At 39.8% G+C, this 21,310-nt stretch overlaps 1 protein-coding gene across 1 annotated transcript; it reads right to left on the bottom strand.

The window, feature by feature from the left end:
- Positions 1 to 12,405: 12,405 nt before the first annotated feature.
- Positions 12,406 to 14,964, bottom strand: sem1 (SEM1 26S proteasome subunit). The gene is made up of 3 exons (XM_059350012.1): positions 14,806 to 14,964; positions 14,001 to 14,094; positions 12,406 to 12,610 (listed from the first exon to the last, which is right to left on the bottom strand). The coding sequence occupies exons 1-3, from the start codon at positions 14,879 to 14,881 to the stop codon at positions 12,568 to 12,570; spliced, it is 213 nt and encodes a 70-aa protein (XP_059205995.1). The 5' UTR covers positions 14,882 to 14,964; the 3' UTR covers positions 12,406 to 12,567.
- Between the last annotated feature and the right edge of the window lie 6,346 nt (positions 14,965 to 21,310).

The following is a 21,310-nucleotide window of genomic DNA, read 5'->3' as shown; positions in this document are numbered from 1 at the left end:
ATATATAACTTTATATTTGTCATTTTTAAAGCTTTACATCTTCAGTAGGAACCTTGCAGATGAGTGCCACAGATAAAGTAGAGAAGTCAGAAAGTATTGAGAGACAGAACAACATGTTATTGGGTTTAGTCAAGTATAATATGAAATAATATCAGATTAATCATTTCAACATTAGTAAAATGTGTCAGATGTAGCACAAAGCATAAAGCGTGTAAACATAAATGTCAGGATAGAGAGTTGAGTAAAATCTACCTTCAGGCAAACAGGAAAAAATGTGTTTTTTATTAGCTTATAGCCCATATAATGTGTGGGGAGATAAAATCATGACCCCTTATGAGTGTCTGATTTAAAGCTCTGTTTGCACACAGAGAGCACTGCAAGTAAAAAATATTTTAAAGTGGAGATACGTGGGTTTTCAGATTGGCAAAATCAAATTTAATGTCCTCAGTTTGGGTGGCCCTGACCTAACCCGCATCTTAATTCTTCCAAGAATCACTTTTTTTGTTTTGCACAGTTTCAACTAATGTTCTTATTCATATTTGTCACTTGTGAGAAGCTGAATGTCTTGCTCAAAGACACATCAGCACATGGCTTTTGACGGACACAGTGGCTGCAAACCTGCAACCACTTGATTATAACCACGCAACTTCCCCCTCTAATTATGACTGTTTCATGTACGAGCCAAGATTGATGCCGGAGTTGTTCCAGTTCAGCAAAAAAATGCAAATTCAGAGATGAAAACGCCCATTGTGCAATGACAAACGATTGCAAACTTCACACTTGCCAAAGTGGGAATTTTATATAACTTATAAGTGTCACCAAAACCACACAGTAGACAGACTGCCCAGATAATGTGGGACAACTCAGAAAAATCTGTTTTGCATAAAAGACGAGAAGGTGGCGAGAAGACAAATGAAGGGAGATTCTTATGAACTCAGCCTCCTAATTCATATAAGACAAAAAAGTGATTCTTATATCTGTTTTGACATTTTGTGCTTCTTTATGGATTGCATCTACTATAAGAAAAACATCATTTGTGCTAATACGTAAAAGCTATTTTGTCCTTTCTTGATCAGTCATATAGGGAGCCTATTAGCAAAATAATAGAGTTCTCTCTGTATGCATAGTCTCTGCTGTCTGTCTGACAACAAAACTCTGCCTATTATAATCTACTTTCATTTCTCCAATCAGTTGGTTGTCAAACACTATCCTTAATCATCATACATAACATGCACTGCATTAAAGTGGCATTCTTGTAAACACCATATCTGTAATAGCGTGTGACAAGCCGCCTTTGTTTACACCATAATAACTGGGTGTTTGAATAACTTCTCAATGACTTTAAGTAACCAGCCAGACTCACTCTGCTTCCATTCAGCCGTGCAGCCTGATAACCTGGACTGACGTTTGGCATGGAGTGGACTGCGGATCATACCAAACAGTAGGGCTGAGTGGACTTCTCCGGCATTTCACCTGCGGTCTTGAGACATGGGAGTGCATTTCCTGTGCACACACTGCAGATGTAGCGTGCATCCGCTTGTCTCATTATGCAAATGTTGACGTGTGCATTCATAAACATGTGAGACACGTAGAGTTAATATCAGCCCCACCCACACACAGACACATTTATTCGAAGCGCAAGCTTCCTCTGCAGACTCTCCCCTCTTTTCCATCTGCCAGCCTAAACCTCAAGGCGGGCTGTCTTCGCTGCAGCTTCTGGATGAATCTGTTTAGTATCTTTCAGTTCAGATGAAGCACTACACTAACCATGCTTCAGGGCATCTGGGATGGGCCGGGGGCCTTGTGAAGCATTTGAAAGGGTGGATGGGAGCTTTGAGATGGTCCAGACGGGCTAGACTCAAACTCCTCTCTTCCACAACAACAAGGACCCACACTGAAGCACGCTCAGACCCTGCAACCCGAGAGGGCAGAGGGGTCCTCCAGCCTGCCTGGGTTGGGATAAATGAACCCAGATGCTTCCCGCACATGCAGAGCGGCCAGGCTGAGGGAATGAGCATGGGGGGGGAGTAGGTGGTATAGACAGAAAAAGAGGACGCTTACCCCCTTTTTTTTTTCTTCCCCTAGTTGAGGCAGTTATCTGTCAGATTCCTGCGCTTTCTCATAACCACTGATCACAGAGGCCTCCGTGCAAGAAGCATTGTGGGAAATGTTCAGAGGGGCATTTGTCTTTGAAGGCGAATGAGAGCAGCAGCAAATCTTTAAGTCCTTTCCTGTTCCTCTTCCTGTCAAGCTGCCACCTGGACTGAGAGAGAAGGAGGGAGAGAGAGAATGATGGTCGCATTCGTCTTAATGACTTAATTGAAGTTGGAGTTGGCGCAGGAAGTTTTAGAATGTAACATGAACAGTGTGATTAAATGTCTTTGAAGGATTTGTTGGAAAGATGTGGGTAAGCAGTGCGTCTTAACAGCACACTTGATCCAAGACGCTAAGCCGTCCTTCTGCCATCTATAGAATAACACCTGTCAAAAGGAATAGTCTGTTTCTTGCAAAGAGTTAGAAGAAACGATCGATACCACCCTCATATCTGTAAGGTAAATATGAAGCTACAGTCAGCAGCAGCTTAGCTTAGCACAAAGACTGACTGAGTCTGACCGAGCCATGCCATTGTTGTGATGACCGAATAGTCTGAAAAATGTGCCATTTCACTGAAAGCCCATTTGTCCGACAGCCCATTATCTTGCCCACAGTTCCGAAGGCCTATTGCTCCCAAAATACACACTCTCCTTAGAGGTTTTAGCTCTTAATATATCTTTATGTAAAAGTGATAACTCAAACCATGATCTTTCCTGAACCAAGTGGTTTAGTGCCTACATGTAACCATTCCCGTAGCCCCAGAATTATCACATCATAAAACATCATTATATTTAAAGAAGCATGTAAAAATACACTAAGATACTGAAGGGAAAAGACGACAGAGATGGGACGTAGGGTGGTGGGACGTTGGAACCAGTGGGCAGTCCACCTTATATTAAAACCCTGGCAAAACTCATCAGCCATTCAAACCACAATGTGTTGTTTTTTGTGCAGATTAAAGAAACAAGATACATGTCAATTAGTGAGCTTAAAAAGTTGCTGTCTCCTCCTGTTTACAGTCTTTATGCTAAGCTAAGCTAAGCAGCTGCTGGATACTGCTATTACTTTGACACAACTATGTTGATGACGATTTAATGGCCTACATACCATCTATGTTGGCGCCACTGTCACTTTTTCCACATTGATTGCAGAATTAACAATATAGCAGTGACAGTTTAGAAGCTCCTATCTAGTATCTTTGAATATAGTAACATCCTGTAATGTTGCCATATTTGTTATTTACATCCTGCAAGTGCGAGTTCTCTGGTGTGCCCTCTAGTGAAAATCTCCAGTAACGTGTTGTACATAGGCAAATATGTGAATGCCATTCACAAAGCAGCCAGTTGTGTACATGTACACGTGGTTAAACAGCAAGTATATCCCCAGTATAACTCTCACCAGTGGTTCACCTGCAAAGTGCAACCCTATCTTTGGCCAGAGGTGGGTGGTGTAATAAAAAAAAAGTAGTTGCACGAAAACATTGTAATGCAGATGCCTCCCCTTACACAGTGGCGCTTCAAAGCTCCTTTTCCACTGCAGACTGTGGCAATGTGTTTCTCACCAGGGACCTCAGGAGTAACCTGTGTCACTACCAATCTGCCAGCCTCTCCTGATGCCATCCAGATGCCCCATCCTGAAACACACACCGGCCTCTTTGTTTGCTCCACTTGAGGTTTAGGGCTCTTTTTTTTCTTCACCAAGTTGGACATGCACTAGCACATACACAGATGCACATACACCAAAAATACACACTATGTAACCAACATGATGTTCAGACATCCTCAAGCACACATTTGCACACACCCACAAACCACCCTGTGTGAGGTAGATGCAGCAATGAGGAATAAACGACAAATTTCCTATTTCATTTCACTAAGTCTTGCCTGCTTTGGCTCACTCCTAACCTGCCTTGCCATGTCGGAAGACCAAGAGTTAAATTAGAGAGGACTAAATTTCCTGAAATGAAATGACTGTCAACTCGACTTTGCTCCATCATCCCAGAAGAGTGCAAGAAAAATACCCCAGCCCTTCCATTCTGCTTTTACGTAATGAACAGCAAACAGAGTTTGAAATATCAAAGGCAACCGCGGTAAAAGGCATCACTCTCAAATGAATTATGAAAGAAAGTTGAGTTGTTTTAGTCCGTCTTTGATCTCAGAGATTTGTAGCGAGGCAGCAACATGTAGCTCCTGTATATGTCATCATGACCATTAGGAAGTGCTGACATCTATCTGATTAGGATGACAAAACAGCAAGCACCTGTGTGTGTGTGTGTGTGTGTGTGTGTGTGTGTGTGTGTGAGTGAGTGAGTGCATTGGGAAATCTCAGGCTGTTGAAAGTGTCCATGTGCTTGCATTAATGTGTTTTTCATGCATGTGTATATGTGGGTACATTTTTGTACATTTGAGTGTATTTGAAAATATGTGCATTTTTTCTTCTTGTTCTTCCACATCTGTGAGTGTGTGAGGATGAGAGAGTGCATGCCTGCGTGGTGTGCTGGCTGGCTGTCCTGCCTTGAGGGGAGATAAATGGCTGAGTGTTGTTGTTGTCCAGAGAGCAGACACTCAGACAGCCGCTCACACATGATTAATTGTTTCCTTGTTGGGACTGGGACCAGTTGACTGTGGCTGGGCCAAGGCCTCCCACCCAGCTTTACCAGACGTGTGTGTGTGTGTGTGTGCAAGAGAGTTAGAGAGTGATGAAAGGCAAAGACAGAGAAAGAGAGAATATTATGTCCTATTTTACGAGTTTGTCTGTCATTGTACTCTCTTTTTAAACATATGCTATTGTTTTGAACCAGGCCACATAGTGAAGTGGTGAGGTTCTTTTGGTCGAATGTGGTGAAAATGATCGATGTGAATTGAGGGGACGATTTGTCCTGCAACCTTTTAATGTTCACTTGAATCGGGTTGTGCAATGTTAAGGGTCTTTAATGGACTTTTTCCTGCAATTGTTTCCCTCCCTTTACGATGCCGATACTGTGACATGTAATTAACCATGCTCTAATTACTTGATCCTAGTGAAAGAAGCTCTAGCTCTTGCCTTAAATCATGGCTGCACATTGATTTCTCATAGGTCAACACTGCTCAGGTTTATCTACAGTGATGCTGGGTTTTATGTGAGTGCATGAGTGAGCCTGATGATTGATTAATTACAATTATCAGAGGCCTGATAATTCACCAGAGATGATAATAACATCAAGTGTGCTTTACTGCTCTGGCGGAAAAAGCCTCTCTGGTGTCTAAATTGTCCCCTCCTATTAATTTCTCTTCCTTCACTGTCCAATGCTTTTAAGTGCAGCAGGACAGGTGGATGGCTGTTACGGTGTGTTCGAATATTGGAGGTTTGGGAGGGGGACAGGGGTGCAAATCGGGAGTAAAAATAAAAAACAAACACCCTAATTGCCAGGTATCATGGGTGTACAAGAAGGGAACGCAGTGGGGGGGTGTTGTTGCCACAGACGTCACAGTTAAAAACACGCTGCCATCCTCCCAGGGCCGTTCGGCTCGGTTGCACATTGTGGGTTTAATGATGGCATGAGGATGACTCACATGCAACACTGATTCACTTTACATTAGACCCTTAATCACAGCAGCTATTATCCCCCCTTTTGTGTTGATAAAAGTACAGGACTCCACTAAGACTTGAGTTAAATAGATGCAAAACATTTACTCAGTGAGAATTTCTACTTCACTTATGTGTGTTATTTCACAGTGTAGGCTGATTGTGGGGCTAGTAACTGCCTGGTTTATGATTGAATTGTTGCATGGATGAGTAAAGCAGGATTTTGTTGGGATATCATCACAGTCTACGCTGTGGAATATTTCACAGACGCCATGCATGTACTGCCTTACCAAGCAGCACAGTAACAGTGAAGAAAGAGTTACAAGTTTGAGTAGTAATAATAGCCACAGACCTTACATAAAACACAAAAAAACCTTTATGTATATGCTGAGCTTGATATTTGGAAAATCTGAAGGCTACAGGGGAAACACATAGGTCTTCTTCAGCTTCCTTGTTAATTTTAACTGATTAGTTTTGGGGTATGTTAGGCTATCTCGCTAGCCATAATTAGCTGGAGTGCAGTCACTTTTTGTTTTTAACCATATAGTGGAAAAGTGGAAGTGTCAACCGTGACATCATGCATTGGTTTGTGGACTTTGACGCCTGGAGTTGTGAACTTTGGCTGTGGCCATCTTGGAGCGGGTAAAGCTTAGGAGGTTAAATTACCAGGCCACTGAAGCAAAATTGTACAATTAAGATTACGCACCATTAATTGCAACTGTCACGATTTGTGAATTATAATAGCCACGCCCTAAAGCATATCCTGCTTCATCATCTATTTTACTCTAAATGGGAATGTAAGGATGATTAAGACCATTAAGCTGTATTGAAAAAAACTTAAAACTAGAGTTTGAGACCATAAACTCATTAGGGAGATGCTTACTGAGGTGATAAATCGAAAGACAAGTAGAGTCATTTTCTTATAGACTTCTGTACAACCTCTCTTTGGAGCCATTAGTGTCACACCCTGCTGACCATCAGAAAGAATGCAGGTTTAAGACTCACCTGCTTACCTTTCAGACCTGGAATCAGCGGCTGTTTCTTTTATACAGTCTATGTTTTTAATTATGTTTTCTACTTCTTTCTATTCGGTTTCATACATTTTTATGCGGCAAGTATTGTACTCAGATATGCTGTGTTGGCAGGCAGTAAAGACTACAATTTAAATTCTCTCTGCTCTATTTTTTTATCTTTGTAAAATTGTGCATTTATCTGTCAAAGACCTGTGAGATGGATCCTGTCATAAACTGCACTGCTGAAACGGGGCACTCATAATCCGTCCTGACATCAGACCAAAGCCTTGTGTTTTCACAGTGACTCAACCACCATGGATAGCGTTAAACTGAAACATACCCATCTGTTTCTTTCTGTGTGCCAACATGTCAGATCGGGTTAAAATCCGGACGGGTTTAAGTGACGGTGAGGCCGCGGCGTGATCCCATACTGTCTCACATATCCAGTGTCATGTCCACATGTTCAAATAGCTTTATCCTCATTTTCAGCTGAGCTGTGATGACTCAAATAAAAACTAAGAGAAGTTTCGGAGCGAAGCGTGAAATATAATCCAGATATTGTATCTGTTATAAATATGTGTAGCTAGGTGGAGTCAAATATTTCCATTTTAGATATTTATGTTCGCCTCAACCGCAAGTATGACATTTTTGAATCAACGTAGGCCTATGGTTCTCCATGCTCACACTCGCATGACACTCGTGTCAAAGTGTCTTCTAGATCAAAGTAATGCTAGTTTCAACAAATGCAATTTTTTAGATGAAAATACTTTTTGTGGCTTGAGTTTGGAATGAAATTTGCTCAATCTGCAGATAGTAGAAGTTGTGTTTTAAAGTGTAATAATGTTTTTTCCTAACATTAGGATAGTGGTTTTGATTGCCTTAACCAAACCATTTTAAATGAGAATACAATACATTATACAATAATTATGTTAATCAAATGTAGGCAAATATACATTTAGTTTCCTTTTAGTTGATAGATCCATTTACAATGTGTGCTTCTGTGGTGCTGCCATTGTTGTGTGAGTTTATAAGTAGGAACTCCAACTAAGTGGTATTCCATTTTATTTTTCCGGATTGTCTGGAACACAGGACAATTTCCATTGCTAGGATGCAGGAGTTTGGATGATATGGCGACATCATACAACTAACAATACCACCATTATTAATACTTACAGCTGTATCAAAAATTGTATACAGTACTGCATGTAGACTCCCTATCCCTATATTCTAATCCTACTTGAAGGGCTGTTGTCTGTATTTTAATTCTTCTATCTTAAGAGAATGTCTACGATGACAGATTTTCTTCTGCACATGATATTATTAGTATGTTTTTTCACGACACATGTTCTGGGTTTCTTCTGATCCCATTGACAGGGGGGAGAGCCATTCAAGACAACACAGGATCATTTTGACGAGAATGAATGGAGCTGAAAAAGTAGCCTGTGGTCAATCCATACTGGTTAATTGAGGCAGTTAGGGTAGAAGCGACTTAAAAGCCCCAGTCCTCCTTGACACTGATGGCTGTCCTATAAGGGACCCTCAGTAGGGCCCTCAGGTCTTTTGATAGGGCATTCGCCAGCGTCCTTTGGGGCTGTTTCACCCCCCGCAATAAACAGGCAGCCCTTTGTCAGCAGGAGTAGGGGGGTCTGAAGGGTTGCTCCTCGTTATTATTTTCTAAAGTAATTATACCTTATTATCTGTGTTTACTTTAGCGGGGGTGCGAGCGTGCAGGTGTGGGCCATTCGGCAGTGGGTTGGCAGTCTCACTGGTGAACGAACCCCGAGTGTCTTTTTTTTTTTTTTTAACTCTCTCCCCTCCATCTTTACTTGGAGGTTTTTGGGGGTTTTAGTAGTAGTATTGTAGCCCCGCCGCTAATTTCAGCCCAACAAAAGAAACATGCAATTAGGGCTATTATAGTAGCAGCTGCATGCTTCCTAGCTGTGCAGAGACAGCTTCGTCTTCTCCCTGGCTCGGTGGTGAAGGGATTGGAGAGAGCAGTGAGAGCAGGGCCTGCAGCGGTGGGGAGAGAGTTCGAATGGTCACAGTAGCTTTCAGTGTCTGCAGGAAAGAGAGGAGAATATAGCCTGGGAGGCTGGTGTGTTTCCTCAGTGTAGACACAGCAGGGACTCTCGCCCACAGGCTCGTGGGCCTTGAGAACAATGGATCTGCCATCTCCCAACATGAAGTGTTATGAAATAGTCTTCGCCACAGTTCCATTGGCTGCTCTCTCGCATCAAGTCATGTGGTCTCAGAACTGCGTGGGCCGAGGGAAAACGATTTGCAAATAAGAAAATGCTTTTTGAAGAATCTAGCCTTTCATAAAGACAAGAATCAGTTTACAGGATCTGCGGCATCCAGTAGTTCCCATATAGACTGATCCAGAATTTTATGTGAAAGTATTACACATGGTTTGGATTTCTGTATGAAGTAAACTTTGAGACCATAACACAAGGACAGCCTTTTAAAAAAAAAAAAAAAAAAAAAAAAAGTAATCCATTGTTTAAACATTTCATCAATGTCAAAATATTCACCCAGCACATTGTTATTCAGGCCTCTGTAAGTCAGTCAATATGAGCCACAGTGAGCTTTCTTGTACATGTCATGGGAAATCATATGGGTCACAAAGGAACAACAAAAATGCATGCACAAATTAAAGTCACTATTAAATGGGATCAAAGAAGAACTAGTGCAGGGACGCTGAAAAGCCTGGCAGTCTGTGCGAGGTTGAATATTGAGGGCCTATCGAGGCCCTCATGGCGTCAAACACAAGGGACCAATCTCATGCTCTTAGCACAAACAAAATGGTCAGAGGTCCTCCTCTGTTGCTCTCACTTACCGATTCTCTCACTTCAGCGACTTCCCAACCCCTTAGAATAATCATCTGGCCCAGGGCCCTTAGTTTCAAGGGCATAAACAGATCTGAGTATCACCTACGTATGAGTCAGGGCTCTTTAAGTTCACTTGGTGAACATGCGACCTTGCTTTATTTCCCTGCAGCACTTGCCAACAAAATATTTGTTTTCTTTATTGACATGTATATCAGTAGCAGCTGGAGCATTGTCTTTCAATCACAATATGGGCCCAGGAGAGCTGTTGGGCTGTGATATGCAGCTGATTGAGATAATAACTCGTAGTAAACAGGGATTTCGCATTTTCCCAGAAGAGAACGAGACTGTCAGATGCTTGTCAGCATGCTTTCAGTTGCCAGCATTCAAACGCTTGACCTGAGCTAGCAGATTTCCACTTCCACCTTTTCCAGCCTTTAATGCCAAAATCGGAGTGTAACACTTTGAAGTGCAGAATGACTCTTTCCAAATATAAACTGATGCTAAACAACAAATTGAGCTGGAAAAATCAGCACCATAAGAGGAAACTAACACAAGTTAGTAAGAATGGCCACCCACGGGCAGAAAGCAGTAATGGAAAAACTGTTACAAATGTGGCAGAAATTATAAATGTCATAATGGAGTGTACATAAAAAGGCCTTGATTTTTACTTGATAAAATTATTTCATGTCATAAAATTGATTAAAACTCTAAAAAGTATTACACTTACACATAGACCAAACAGTTTGAGAATTTGTTAAGATCTTAGTGTCCTGATCTCAAGGTGGACGGGGTCTCGACCCGTGTGGGTAATGGTGTGAGCATTACCTGCCATTGGACAATATGTAAATGCAAAATATTGCTTGGGAAGTATGGAATACTGGGATGCTTTGTATTAAACAATGCAGGACAGATACAGGAGTGGTACTGGGCTATAAGACTCTTTTGAGTAAGATATATTTTCATGAATAGAATATTTTTTTTTTTTAAACTACAAATTTATAGACCTGAATTGTCTGCGTTAGTCTGATCTAGAAGCATGTGAGTAGGCCTTGTAATGCTAAACAGCTTAACCTTTTCATGTGACAGTACTTGAGTCATCTTTGACTTTTGTTTAGCTGTTAAATTTAGATTTTTTTAGATTTATCCAGGAGGGAATTCTACCCTGGGCAAAAACTGGTCTAATCAGTCAACACATACACTTGTGATGTTGTACACTGTACATTTAAGAAGTCATGTGGAAGGATACACAGTACTGCACTTAATTTACATTATTGCACACAGGGTGTGGAAGGCCAGACTTTTGTAATGAAATTAGTTGACGATAAAGCCATCATTAAAAATGTAGTGATTTTGGGGTATTCTCCTCAATCAAGTTTGATTTCTACGCTTCTATTGCAGAGACTTGTCTTATTTGTGTCGGAAAGCCCTTCAGACAAATTGTTTTGGAAACAGGTATAAAATCTTACTGTACTGCATTTTTTTACTTGCTTTAGATTTTAAAAAATATCTGATCTGAGGCAAAAATGGATTGATAAGAATGGGATGAACGCTTATGTGAAGCAGACATTCCTCTTACGCATTGCATAGCATTTTGAGCTTACTGTATGTTTTGAAAATAAAATGGCATTATTCAAAGTAACTAGCAGCTAAATTAATTGTATATAATGGATTAAAAACGGTATTTTCATTCCAAACAAGTACAGAAATGACAGAGTACTTGAGAAAATGTATTTAGGTTACTTTCCACTTCTAGAGGCAGAGGATGAATGCTGTTTTCAGGATGAAAGCTGCTCTTGCAGCCTGGGTCTTACTGGCATCTATTTCACCTCATTAGGACCCTGGGACTGAGAGTCGACAAAACACTGAGAGAAATCATTTTGCCGGGGGAGTGTGGCGGGGATAAATTGGCCTCTGGTTCAGTACGAGAGTCCCCGCTGTGCCAAGCGGAAGAGAAGGGCCTGGCTGGCAGTAGGGGCAGGCCCAGGCAAGGCAGGCTGGGAGGCCCCATGCTGAGACCCCCTCCCTGCCTTTGACAAACACGGCAGTGGATAATCTCTCCTTCAGGGACTCGGCCCAGCGCTGTGGGGCTGAGAGGGAAGGGGGGCTCTTATACAGCACAGTGCAGAACTGCCTCTGTATGTGTGTAGCATGCACCACAAACACACTTCCACACACTTGTTTGAATTGTGTGTGGTTCCACTGTGCACAGCTTACGTATATCTCCCATTTCCCCGTGTACATTTGTTCTCCTTTGTCATGCAGACATCACTGACAGTTTCAGTAAACAGCACTTTGTTAAATAAAATTGCTACAAAATGAACAAATATCTCAGACAGATTCTGTTGAGCACTTGATCTTCAGTAATATCAGGCAAAATTCATGTAGTCCAAAATAAATGCACGTCAGAGAGCATAACAAGCCGTCCATAACAGGTAGATTGTGTTGACTTGGCAGCTGTGCTTCTGAAGAGATTAACACCTCTTACAAAGAGTGTAATTCATAGAGATTTTAGCCAAACCCAAAGTTATCTTCAATACAAAAACAAATAACTGCCAAGATGGATTTATTTTATGCATCAAGGAATAAGAGCAGTCCAAGGACTAGATGAAACGAAAGGACGCAGACATTGGATAAATTTAGCCATTGCCTATGCAGCATGAATTGGAGGTATGAAGGTAATTGTAATGTATTAATTTACCAATATAATTTACTCAAATTTGGAGTGTTCCTGTGATAACTGCATTTTTATGTTATACAAGTCCAGGACCAGTCTGTAGATCAGACTAAATATTAAATAAAATAAACTTAAATGCAATAAATAAACAATAAAAAATGTATTATCTATAAATGACAGTGCCAAAACATTTACAGTATAGTCGTCGGTAAGTAAAAACACTGAAAGGAACTGCTTTTTCCAAACACTTTACTCCCATCAATATTTCTTACAAAAAAAAGAAAAACAAATTCACATGCTCAACTATCTTTCCGTGGTGTGTGGTCAACCAGTAATATTCAAATATAAATGTCCATATCCATGGTCATCGAATACAGAAAGGCCTCAGCCGACGCTAAGACGTCTCCATCTTGTAACCATGTTTTTCCAGCTCGGCTCTGCAAGGAAGAAAAAGAAAAAAGAAAGATCAAGTCAGTGGAGATGATTACAGGTGGGTGGTTGAAGCATAAGTACCCTCTGCTATTGATTGTAAGAACCATTAAGAGATGGGAGTGAAAAAAATATATAAATATTGCATAATGCGTGCAGCTATGGATTTGATGATTACATATACTGCATATATATGGCGGCCGTGCCCTTTAACAATAATGATATCTTTAAGAAAACAACTTAATAGCATGGCCATCATAATTGGCCTAAATAAAACAATAGCATATTACTGTTGAAAGTGTACTCAAATAAAAACAGAGCAGCCACTTATCTATCAACAGTTATTGATTATCCTATCAGGGTGAGTGTAAGCATTGTAGATCTTATAATAACTTCCATGTGTAATGCAAGGTGTTTATGGCACAATTTCAGATAGAATGGAAACATGTAGCACCCCATTGCAATTAATAACAGCTTATTAAAGAGGAGCACGATGCCTGCAACGTAAGAAATCATGAGGTTTCCAGCAATTTTCAAAGTGCAAGATGCATAAATGATGATCAAAGAGTAGTATGCAATAAGTAGCTTCCTAAACAGCCTTCTTGGTGTTGGAAGTTCTTGACCTACAATCCAAGCTGTTTCACATGTTTTTTTATTTTTTATTATTGTATTGCAAGAATTTATGGGAAAATAATCATGACTACAGATCATAAATGTTACTGTGTTGACCAGAGGGCAAATTATTATTTTAGAAAATTACATGTATATTGAGTTACAAAAGATGAGTAGATAAATTATAAGAGCAATGTCCCAAACAGTAGTTTCATGCTATAAAAGAACACATTTAAAACACATAGGCACATAAGAGTTTTAAAATGCAGCTGGTCCTGTCAGAATGTGTATTTTATGTATGTATATGTAAATACACACACAACACACTTTTAACTGAGACAAGAAAAGAGCAATAATTTCAAACAAGTACCCTTGGCTTCCCACAGTACTTGAGTCAACAGAAATAATACTCGATCATGCAGTCAAATTTGGAAATCCTTCAAGGATCAATATTTTGTGATCCATTTCTGTATTGCATGTTATTGGAGGAGAGGAGAGATGCACGTGTATTGTTATAACTTTTGGTTATTGCCAGTTCCAGTTGGTATGTCAAATAATTAAGAGCTTGGTGTCTCAAGTACTGTATTTCATGAGGAGGATTTGTCCTGCATGACATAAAGTAAAAGAGATCAGTACACACCAAGAAGAACTTCAATAACTTTGTGCCCTATTAAAACTACACTGTATGTGAAAATAAACCAAGCCATCTGTGCCCAGAATCGTAATGAGAGACTTTCTGGGACGGTTTAGCTAAATTGTGTGAATATTACTGAGTGTGTAGATTACCTCAGTTGATTTGAGAAATCATCCTCTACGTTGTCATCATCCCAGTTGTCTTCCCATACATGAGCGTCCTCGTCTTCATCCAGCCCGGTCCAATCTAGGGATCATTAGATTAGATTAGATTCAACTTTATTGTCATTGCACATGTCACAAGTAAAGAGCAACGAAATGCAGATAGCATCTAACCAGAAGTGCTTAAGGAGCAATTAAGTGAACCATAGTTTAATATATACAGGAATGAATTATATAAAAACTGCAGATCTAACTGTACAGTAGTCCAAGTATATATATATATATATATATATATGTACACACACACAGTAGTGCAAATGAAGGTGATACATTATGTTCAACAATATGTGCGCTGTAGATGAACAAGGTGCAGTTTATTGTGCAGGATATTGACACAAGAACGTTAAAACCAAAGTTACTGACTGTCAACAACCACTTCTACCTAGCTGTTTATCTGAACAGCTAACACTTGAGTTAGCTTGTCGGCTCGCCATGACGTTAGCAAGGGAGCTATTCAAACACTCGCTACCAAAATAAAGTGAATACATTTGAAGTTGTAAAATCACAATGACTTTGACATTAGAAGAGCTCCATGAGTGGATTAATTCGATTAAGTTAGCTAAATCATTTGGCTGTAGCGTGTTACCAATAACTTAGCTAACTGCTAGCTAACGCTAGCATGTTGATGCTAGCTGAGTCACCGTTGCAAGGCCCAGCACCGAAAAACCACAACAGCGACATTCAGTAAAAGGAAAACAATATCATTGTGGCTTTAAATATCATCTGTTTTATTTACCCTCGGCTGGAAATTCTTCAAACTCATCATCCTCCTCCAGTAAGCCCAAATCCACGGTCTGTTTTTTGTCTGACATGTTGCTGTTTGTTAATGAATGGCTCTCTGTCGCAGGAGCTGTGGGAGATTGAGGCTGTTCGAGCGGCTACAGGCTGCGTTAACTGCGCAGTAAAGCGCAGGAGTTAATGTCCTTTACGGCAGGGGTCTCAAACTCGCGGCCCGCGGGCCAATTGCGGCCCTCGTGACGATATTTTGTGGCCCCCACCTTGATATGAAAGTTTAATGTGAGTTTTATATGAATGGCACTTTACCATGTTGTGTGTGCAAGGTCCCTTTATTTACTTTTTTGGGTAATTTTATGTCTTTTTTAAAATAATTTTGTCTTTTAAAAAAATATAATTTTGTGTCTTTTTTAATAATTTTGTGTCTTTTTTAAACAATTTTGTGTGTTTTTTCGTAATTCTGTGTCTTTTTTGGGTAATTTTGTGTCTTTTTTAGTAATTTTGTGTCTTCTTTGGTAATTTTGTGTCTTTTTTAAAATAATTTAGTGTTTTTTCAAGTCATTTTGTGTCTTTTTTCTGTCATTTTGTGTCTTTTTTTGGTCATTTTGATACTGCCTCCAGTGGCTCCCAGGTAATTTGAGTTTGAGACCCCTGCTTTACAGCAAGACAAGGTAGGACATTTTTTTTGCATTTAACCCCCTGGAGTCCATCTATTTATTGAAAATACACTGAGCACGTGTTATTTACAGTGATAACTTTATTCATATATCATATGTAGACAAGCTGAGAATGCCAGTTGAAAGTGCAACCATAGGGGCTTTTTACAGTGTGGCATTTATGTTTCTAGACCATTTTTAAAATTTTCTTTGTACTAAACTATTGCTTTTTTAAATTTACATGCAAATAGACATGTTGTTGATGTTATTATAGTTATTTATTTGTTTCATTATTTTCTGCTGTTTTTGTGTGTATAAATAGTGCATAAATAGTGAAAAAAATGGTACATTGCCATAGAAACCTATGTCCTTTGTTTGTTTTTTTGGGTTCCTGGCAGCTTTATACTTGTAATTAAAAAAAAAGAAAAATCTGACTGATAGCCAAACTTGTGGTGAGAAAAAGGGGCCATGCATTTGATGTTAGGGCGTACTGAAAAATGCTAAACAGAGACAGAAATTAATGCATAGGAAGTTGACAAATTTGAACAAAAATCTCCTGGACTTCAGAGGTCTAATACATGTCATTTCAAGTAAACTGTTTGCTTTACATTTACATTAAATGGATGTGCACTTGTTCAGAGACACAGAGAATTAAACACAAACAAAGTTTGATTGGGAAATAAATAACTGACCTTTAATGCGCATTCGAGTTACAAAAGAATTAAAGGTCCCTGAGACTTTCGCGTATAGAATACGCCCCTTAGATCCATCTAGATTTATGACATCTCACATACATTTATTTTCCTTACATACTTTGCCAAATTAATGATTCAGTTTCTATTGATTTTATTTTTTTCCCTTCGTTGACCTCAGTCTTGTGTTTTCTACAACCTAGTCACTGAATTGTGTTACCTTGTTTTTATCCCATGTGACTTGTTCCTTAACCTTGTCATTTGTTATCTGTCATATGTTCTTTTGATTTTTTTTTTTTTTTTTAAATGGCTGATCCCAAAAAAATATGAAAGAGGCCCTAAATGTTACTGAAAGTTCTAACTCTATAATAACCCTTGAGGTTCCTGTCTTAAATCTGAATACATTTTCTTTCTTTGAGTTTAACGACAAGTATGTGAGTTACGCATGTGGGCCGTATGAACCACGACAACCTGCTGCTCAAAATTAATTGCCCCTTGTGGGATTAATAAAGTTGTTTGAATTGAAGTTACTAAATTGTGAATGGGAATTTCAATAGGCTTAATTGCATGATGTAAGTTGTCCCTCAAATTATAAAGTAATAAGAATTTTGTAATTTTGTAAAGGAAAATTACCTTTTTTATTAACTGTGTTACCAATTTGGAGTGTGATCAATAGCAATCAGTTTGTACAACAACCATAGTTTCATAATTTTATTCAAACTCTTAACAGCGTGACATCTTAAACAAAGATTGGAAGAGCAGAAGAGCGTGAATGACTTTTAGATTAATTTAATTTGATGTAAACTTTATACACATTTAAATAAATTGATCAAATATGCCTGAGAATTCCCTGGCTTGTAAATGTCTTCATAACCGATATAGGACCTCTGTAAAGCATGTTTGCTTGTTTCCTTTTCTTCAGCAGTTTTCAATGATATTGAAAGGGTGTAGCAAAGCTTCAAAAATATTTGCAAATACTTCGGCATACAGACAACTATTTCTCTCTGCTCCTCCGAATTTCTCTCTTTATTTTTCACTCTCCCTCTCACTTCCACACCACCACAAAAGCCTTGCACAGTCCTCTTTCCTCAAAACATATGCACACAAGTCAGTCAAATTTCAGCAAAGATTTTTCATTTAGGAACAAATGCACATTGTAACCCATGTGGCCTGCTCAAATAATGAAGCGGCAGCCACAGCTTAGGATGTATTTTAGATAAATGAGAGCGCACATTTACCACAAAACCACTCGCACCACAATGAAAATTGCTCTGCAGCTGTCATATGTTGACAGATGGAGCAAACCTCAACTTAGGCTCTACGTACTTATTCTATTTTCAAATTATTTTGTAATCATCCTAAGCCTTTACACATGACAATGCCACAACATTCAGAGGGAAGAGGAACAAGACATGGAGAGAAAATGCCACTGTGTTTAAATAGCCCCATTGCAGTTAGACACAAAAAATGTTTGCTTCAGAATACAGGTTTTAGGGATAAATGAGCATTTATAAAAGAAAAGATAATATCTGCACATACATAAGAATACATTAAGTAACATTTCTAAAGACTTTTCCATTTGCAGTAATAAATTAAGGAATTAGTGTTACATGCTCATTACCTACTGTTAAACAGGACATATTGTGCCAATTTTTATTTTCCTATATGATAATTGGGTCATCACAACCTTACAGAAGTTCTGATGGCTTGATTAAAGACACTTTCTGAATATGAGCTGTGTGTATTTCTCAGTAGATTGTTCAATCTACTAATTCTAATCTTGATAGTTTCACAGTATTAATATAGCACCTAGACCTGTTTCATCATCAAAAAATACATTGAAACCTCACTTTCCATAGCAAAATGCATAATAAAAGCTTCAACTAACAATTACAGATGAATCTGCAATTTTCTCGATTGATTTAAAACATTGCATGTTGCTGTTACTGATGTCTTTAAATGTATTTTGGTGTCCTATCAACAAAATAAAGTCTATATATATTTAGTTGACTGTCAGCAAATCTTTATAACCGCGGAGCTTGAATTAACACTTCTTAACATTTTTGCTTGACAAATTATTAATCGATTATCAAAAAAGCTGCAAGAGTATCCATTACACAATAGCTCTTGGTTTGAAGCTGCTGTCAGGGCCTGACTGTAACAGTAAATCTGTGTCACTACTTTAAAAGAGACTATAGGATTGAAAAGACGGGTACAGTCAAATTTAATAGCTTAAAATGACAACTGAAGAGGCGATTTCTTTTACATCTTCAGTTAAAGAGTTGTATGAATGACAGTCTGTCTTGCTTTGAGCTGTACTCCCTAGCTGATTCTGGTGCCCACGTCACTCAGCCTCCAGTGCAGGTGAAGCCCTGGGAAGTGGCTCCAACGTCCGCCCAACATACCTGAGACTGCAGTTACACTGCGCCTGGCGCCTGGAGTCTCTCTGCTCAGGTAAAAAGGAGGAGGTGGAGGGTTTGGGGGGGGAGCGAGGGGAGTGAGATACAACATGGCCACCGCAGACAGACTCCACCACAACTTAGGTCTGAGTAGCAGCATCACATTTCTGTCCTTTCACAAAGCCCTCTGGGAAAGGACAGGTCGGCAGCCGCCATAAGTACACTGAAAGAGACAGACAGGGCAGACAGAGGAAGACTCCAGCTGAAGCCTGCCCGGCCAGTCTGACGGTCTGCCCCCCCACCTCCTCCCATTACCCCCACCACTACTGCCTGGCTCTTTATCACAGGCCCCGCTCATGATATGGCCTTGAGGCGGTGAACAGTGAGAGTTACATGGATGGAAATGGGTGGAGATTTAAAAGAGAGAAGAGAAAAGTGTGTGTCACCAAATAATCCAGATCCCCTCCCAGAGATAACAGACAAGACCTCTTCTTCCACATGTCAGAGAAAGTGACAGCACATAGGAAGACAGCCGGCTGTCTGCTGCGCCGTCTCACCGTATACCTGCTGTACCTGTGGACACTTCGTCTAGACACCCCCTCCCAACAATTACTCTTTGCATTGTCATTTTCCCTGCCTCGAAATGGAGGCTTCCTATGGTGCCACTCAAAACTGAGAGTGTGCACGCCGTGGAAAGTTTAGTTGTGTTCGAGCTTAATTTTGTTGTCAAAGCTGTGAAGTATTAAGACGAGAAAGTAAGAGGATACTAAAGAAATGCCCTAAGACATGCAAGAAAGTGATCATCATGGATTAAGGGGACTTAGTGAGCCAATTAATGAGGCAAAGCCAAGAAAAAACATGTAAGCTTTGCTCCTAGGAAATCTGCAGAGAGAGCGATATGATTCCAGGATGTGTCTGTCAAGATCCTGTATTAAATTTAATCCCAGCTAGTCAGTAAGTCTACTCCATTGTGTGTTGTGTGGAAACCCAGTCTCTCTTTTCTTTTAAATACTCAAATCCAGCAGTGGATATTGATTATTGCAAACTTAATAATAATACAATCAAACTAAATTCCCATAGGTGTCAAATGAGCATAAAAATAAAGGGCCTTTTATGTTTGTTTTGCTCTACAGAACCATTTTTCTGGGGGTCTCATTCATTGAGATGTCTGTCATGACGAATTTAAGTTTCATATTTTCCCCCCTGTCCGTCTTGAAAAGCTCTGTCATCTTGGGCTTGAGGTACAGTTTGCCAAGAGGCTAATGGCCCTTTATGACAGTACAATCTGATGCCTGTGCCGGCTAGCCTCCAGGTAATCCTGTCCACCTCGGCGGCTTAGCCCTGCACAGGCTTAAGTTGCATATTTTGTTTTTATCAGGACACTGCTGATAAATGCTATCAGCGAGGGAGAAATGAAATATGGGGGGTCTAGCTCCATTTTGCCTGAGCCCCTAGTTGAAATCTAGAGTTGAGGAACAATGACACCTCTATTGGTGCAGCTACACTGCCTAAAGGGTTGTCATAAACAGCATAGGACTCCCAGTATTCACAATAGTTATTTGTCATATTGTTACCAACAGGTATAAATTCCACTCACCGGCTTTGCAAACCTTTTTATATTTTAAATTTCTTTGCATAAATGCATGACTATCCCGCCGCACAACACTTTCAATCACAATTACAGCAGCTGTACTTTTAGACCTCCAAAATATCATTTAATAAAAATCATAAAATTACATGCTAATTTATTTCCAGTAATGTGCGCTAATAGTGTACTACCTCTGTGTCCATGGTCCAATGCCATGGACCTATACTGTACGTGAAAAGCACTCACACACTCTTACCATAGGTGATAACCCCCTCTGTGAAAAGCACTCTTATTGGAAGTACCCATTATCGGCAAAGTCTATCTTCATGCTGACACAAAGTCATTAGCTTAAGCTGTCCTCTGCGTAAAATCATTGTTAATTTCTTTGGCAATAGTGCATGGTGAATTGACACATATTTTCATTGACTGCTACAAATATATTACAGATAAATTAAATAGTGGAACCCACAGATATGAAATATGACGCAGGTATACTCAAATGACTGTGATGTTTCACAATTTCACTGGGGAAAAAATAATTTATTAGCAATATGGGTATGATTTTCTTTATTTACGATGCAAAAAAGGATGCATGTTCTGTGCTTTTCATCCTTATTGAGCCTTTGTTAATTCAGGCCTAAAGTGCATCTTTTGCTGTGATGTTTCCCAAGATCTGCACCGCAAAAGGGCTTTGTGAGAGATGACACACGTCACATGTCCATGGAGAAAACCTGGCTACCTGGATTTCTAATCTTTTTGCTTTAGTTCTCTCCCAATATGCCAAACAAACATGTCTTCCCTTACCAGACTTAATTCATGACTTCAATTTTTTGCCTGCTTGAGATTATAAGAGGATCATTACATATTGTTGGTTTCCTCCATATCTATCATCACCCATATGTCTCTTTTCTCCCATTTTCTCCCTTTTCCTCTCCCCAGTCATTTTCTATTTCTCTATCTATTGCACACAGAAGCAGACACACCTCCCTCTCTCTCTAGTTATAGTCATGGTATATCAAAGCGTGCGTGTCCCACACAGCAGGAGGGGTTCGGTGAATGAGTGACAAGACCTGCTCTGCTCCTCTCTGACACCTGTCAGAGCCACGTCTGTCGTCTGTGTGCAGAGATGGAAATGAGCAGGAGTGACACAACATGCCAGAGGTGACGGTGA

This window comes from Centropristis striata, chromosome 14 (assembly GCF_030273125.1).
Source record: "Centropristis striata isolate RG_2023a ecotype Rhode Island chromosome 14, C.striata_1.0, whole genome shotgun sequence".
Classification (NCBI taxonomy): domain Eukaryota; kingdom Metazoa; phylum Chordata; class Actinopteri; order Perciformes; family Serranidae; genus Centropristis; species Centropristis striata.
Note: the sequence above shows the minus strand (reverse complement) of the source record. Positions and strands in the feature narration are given on the sequence as shown.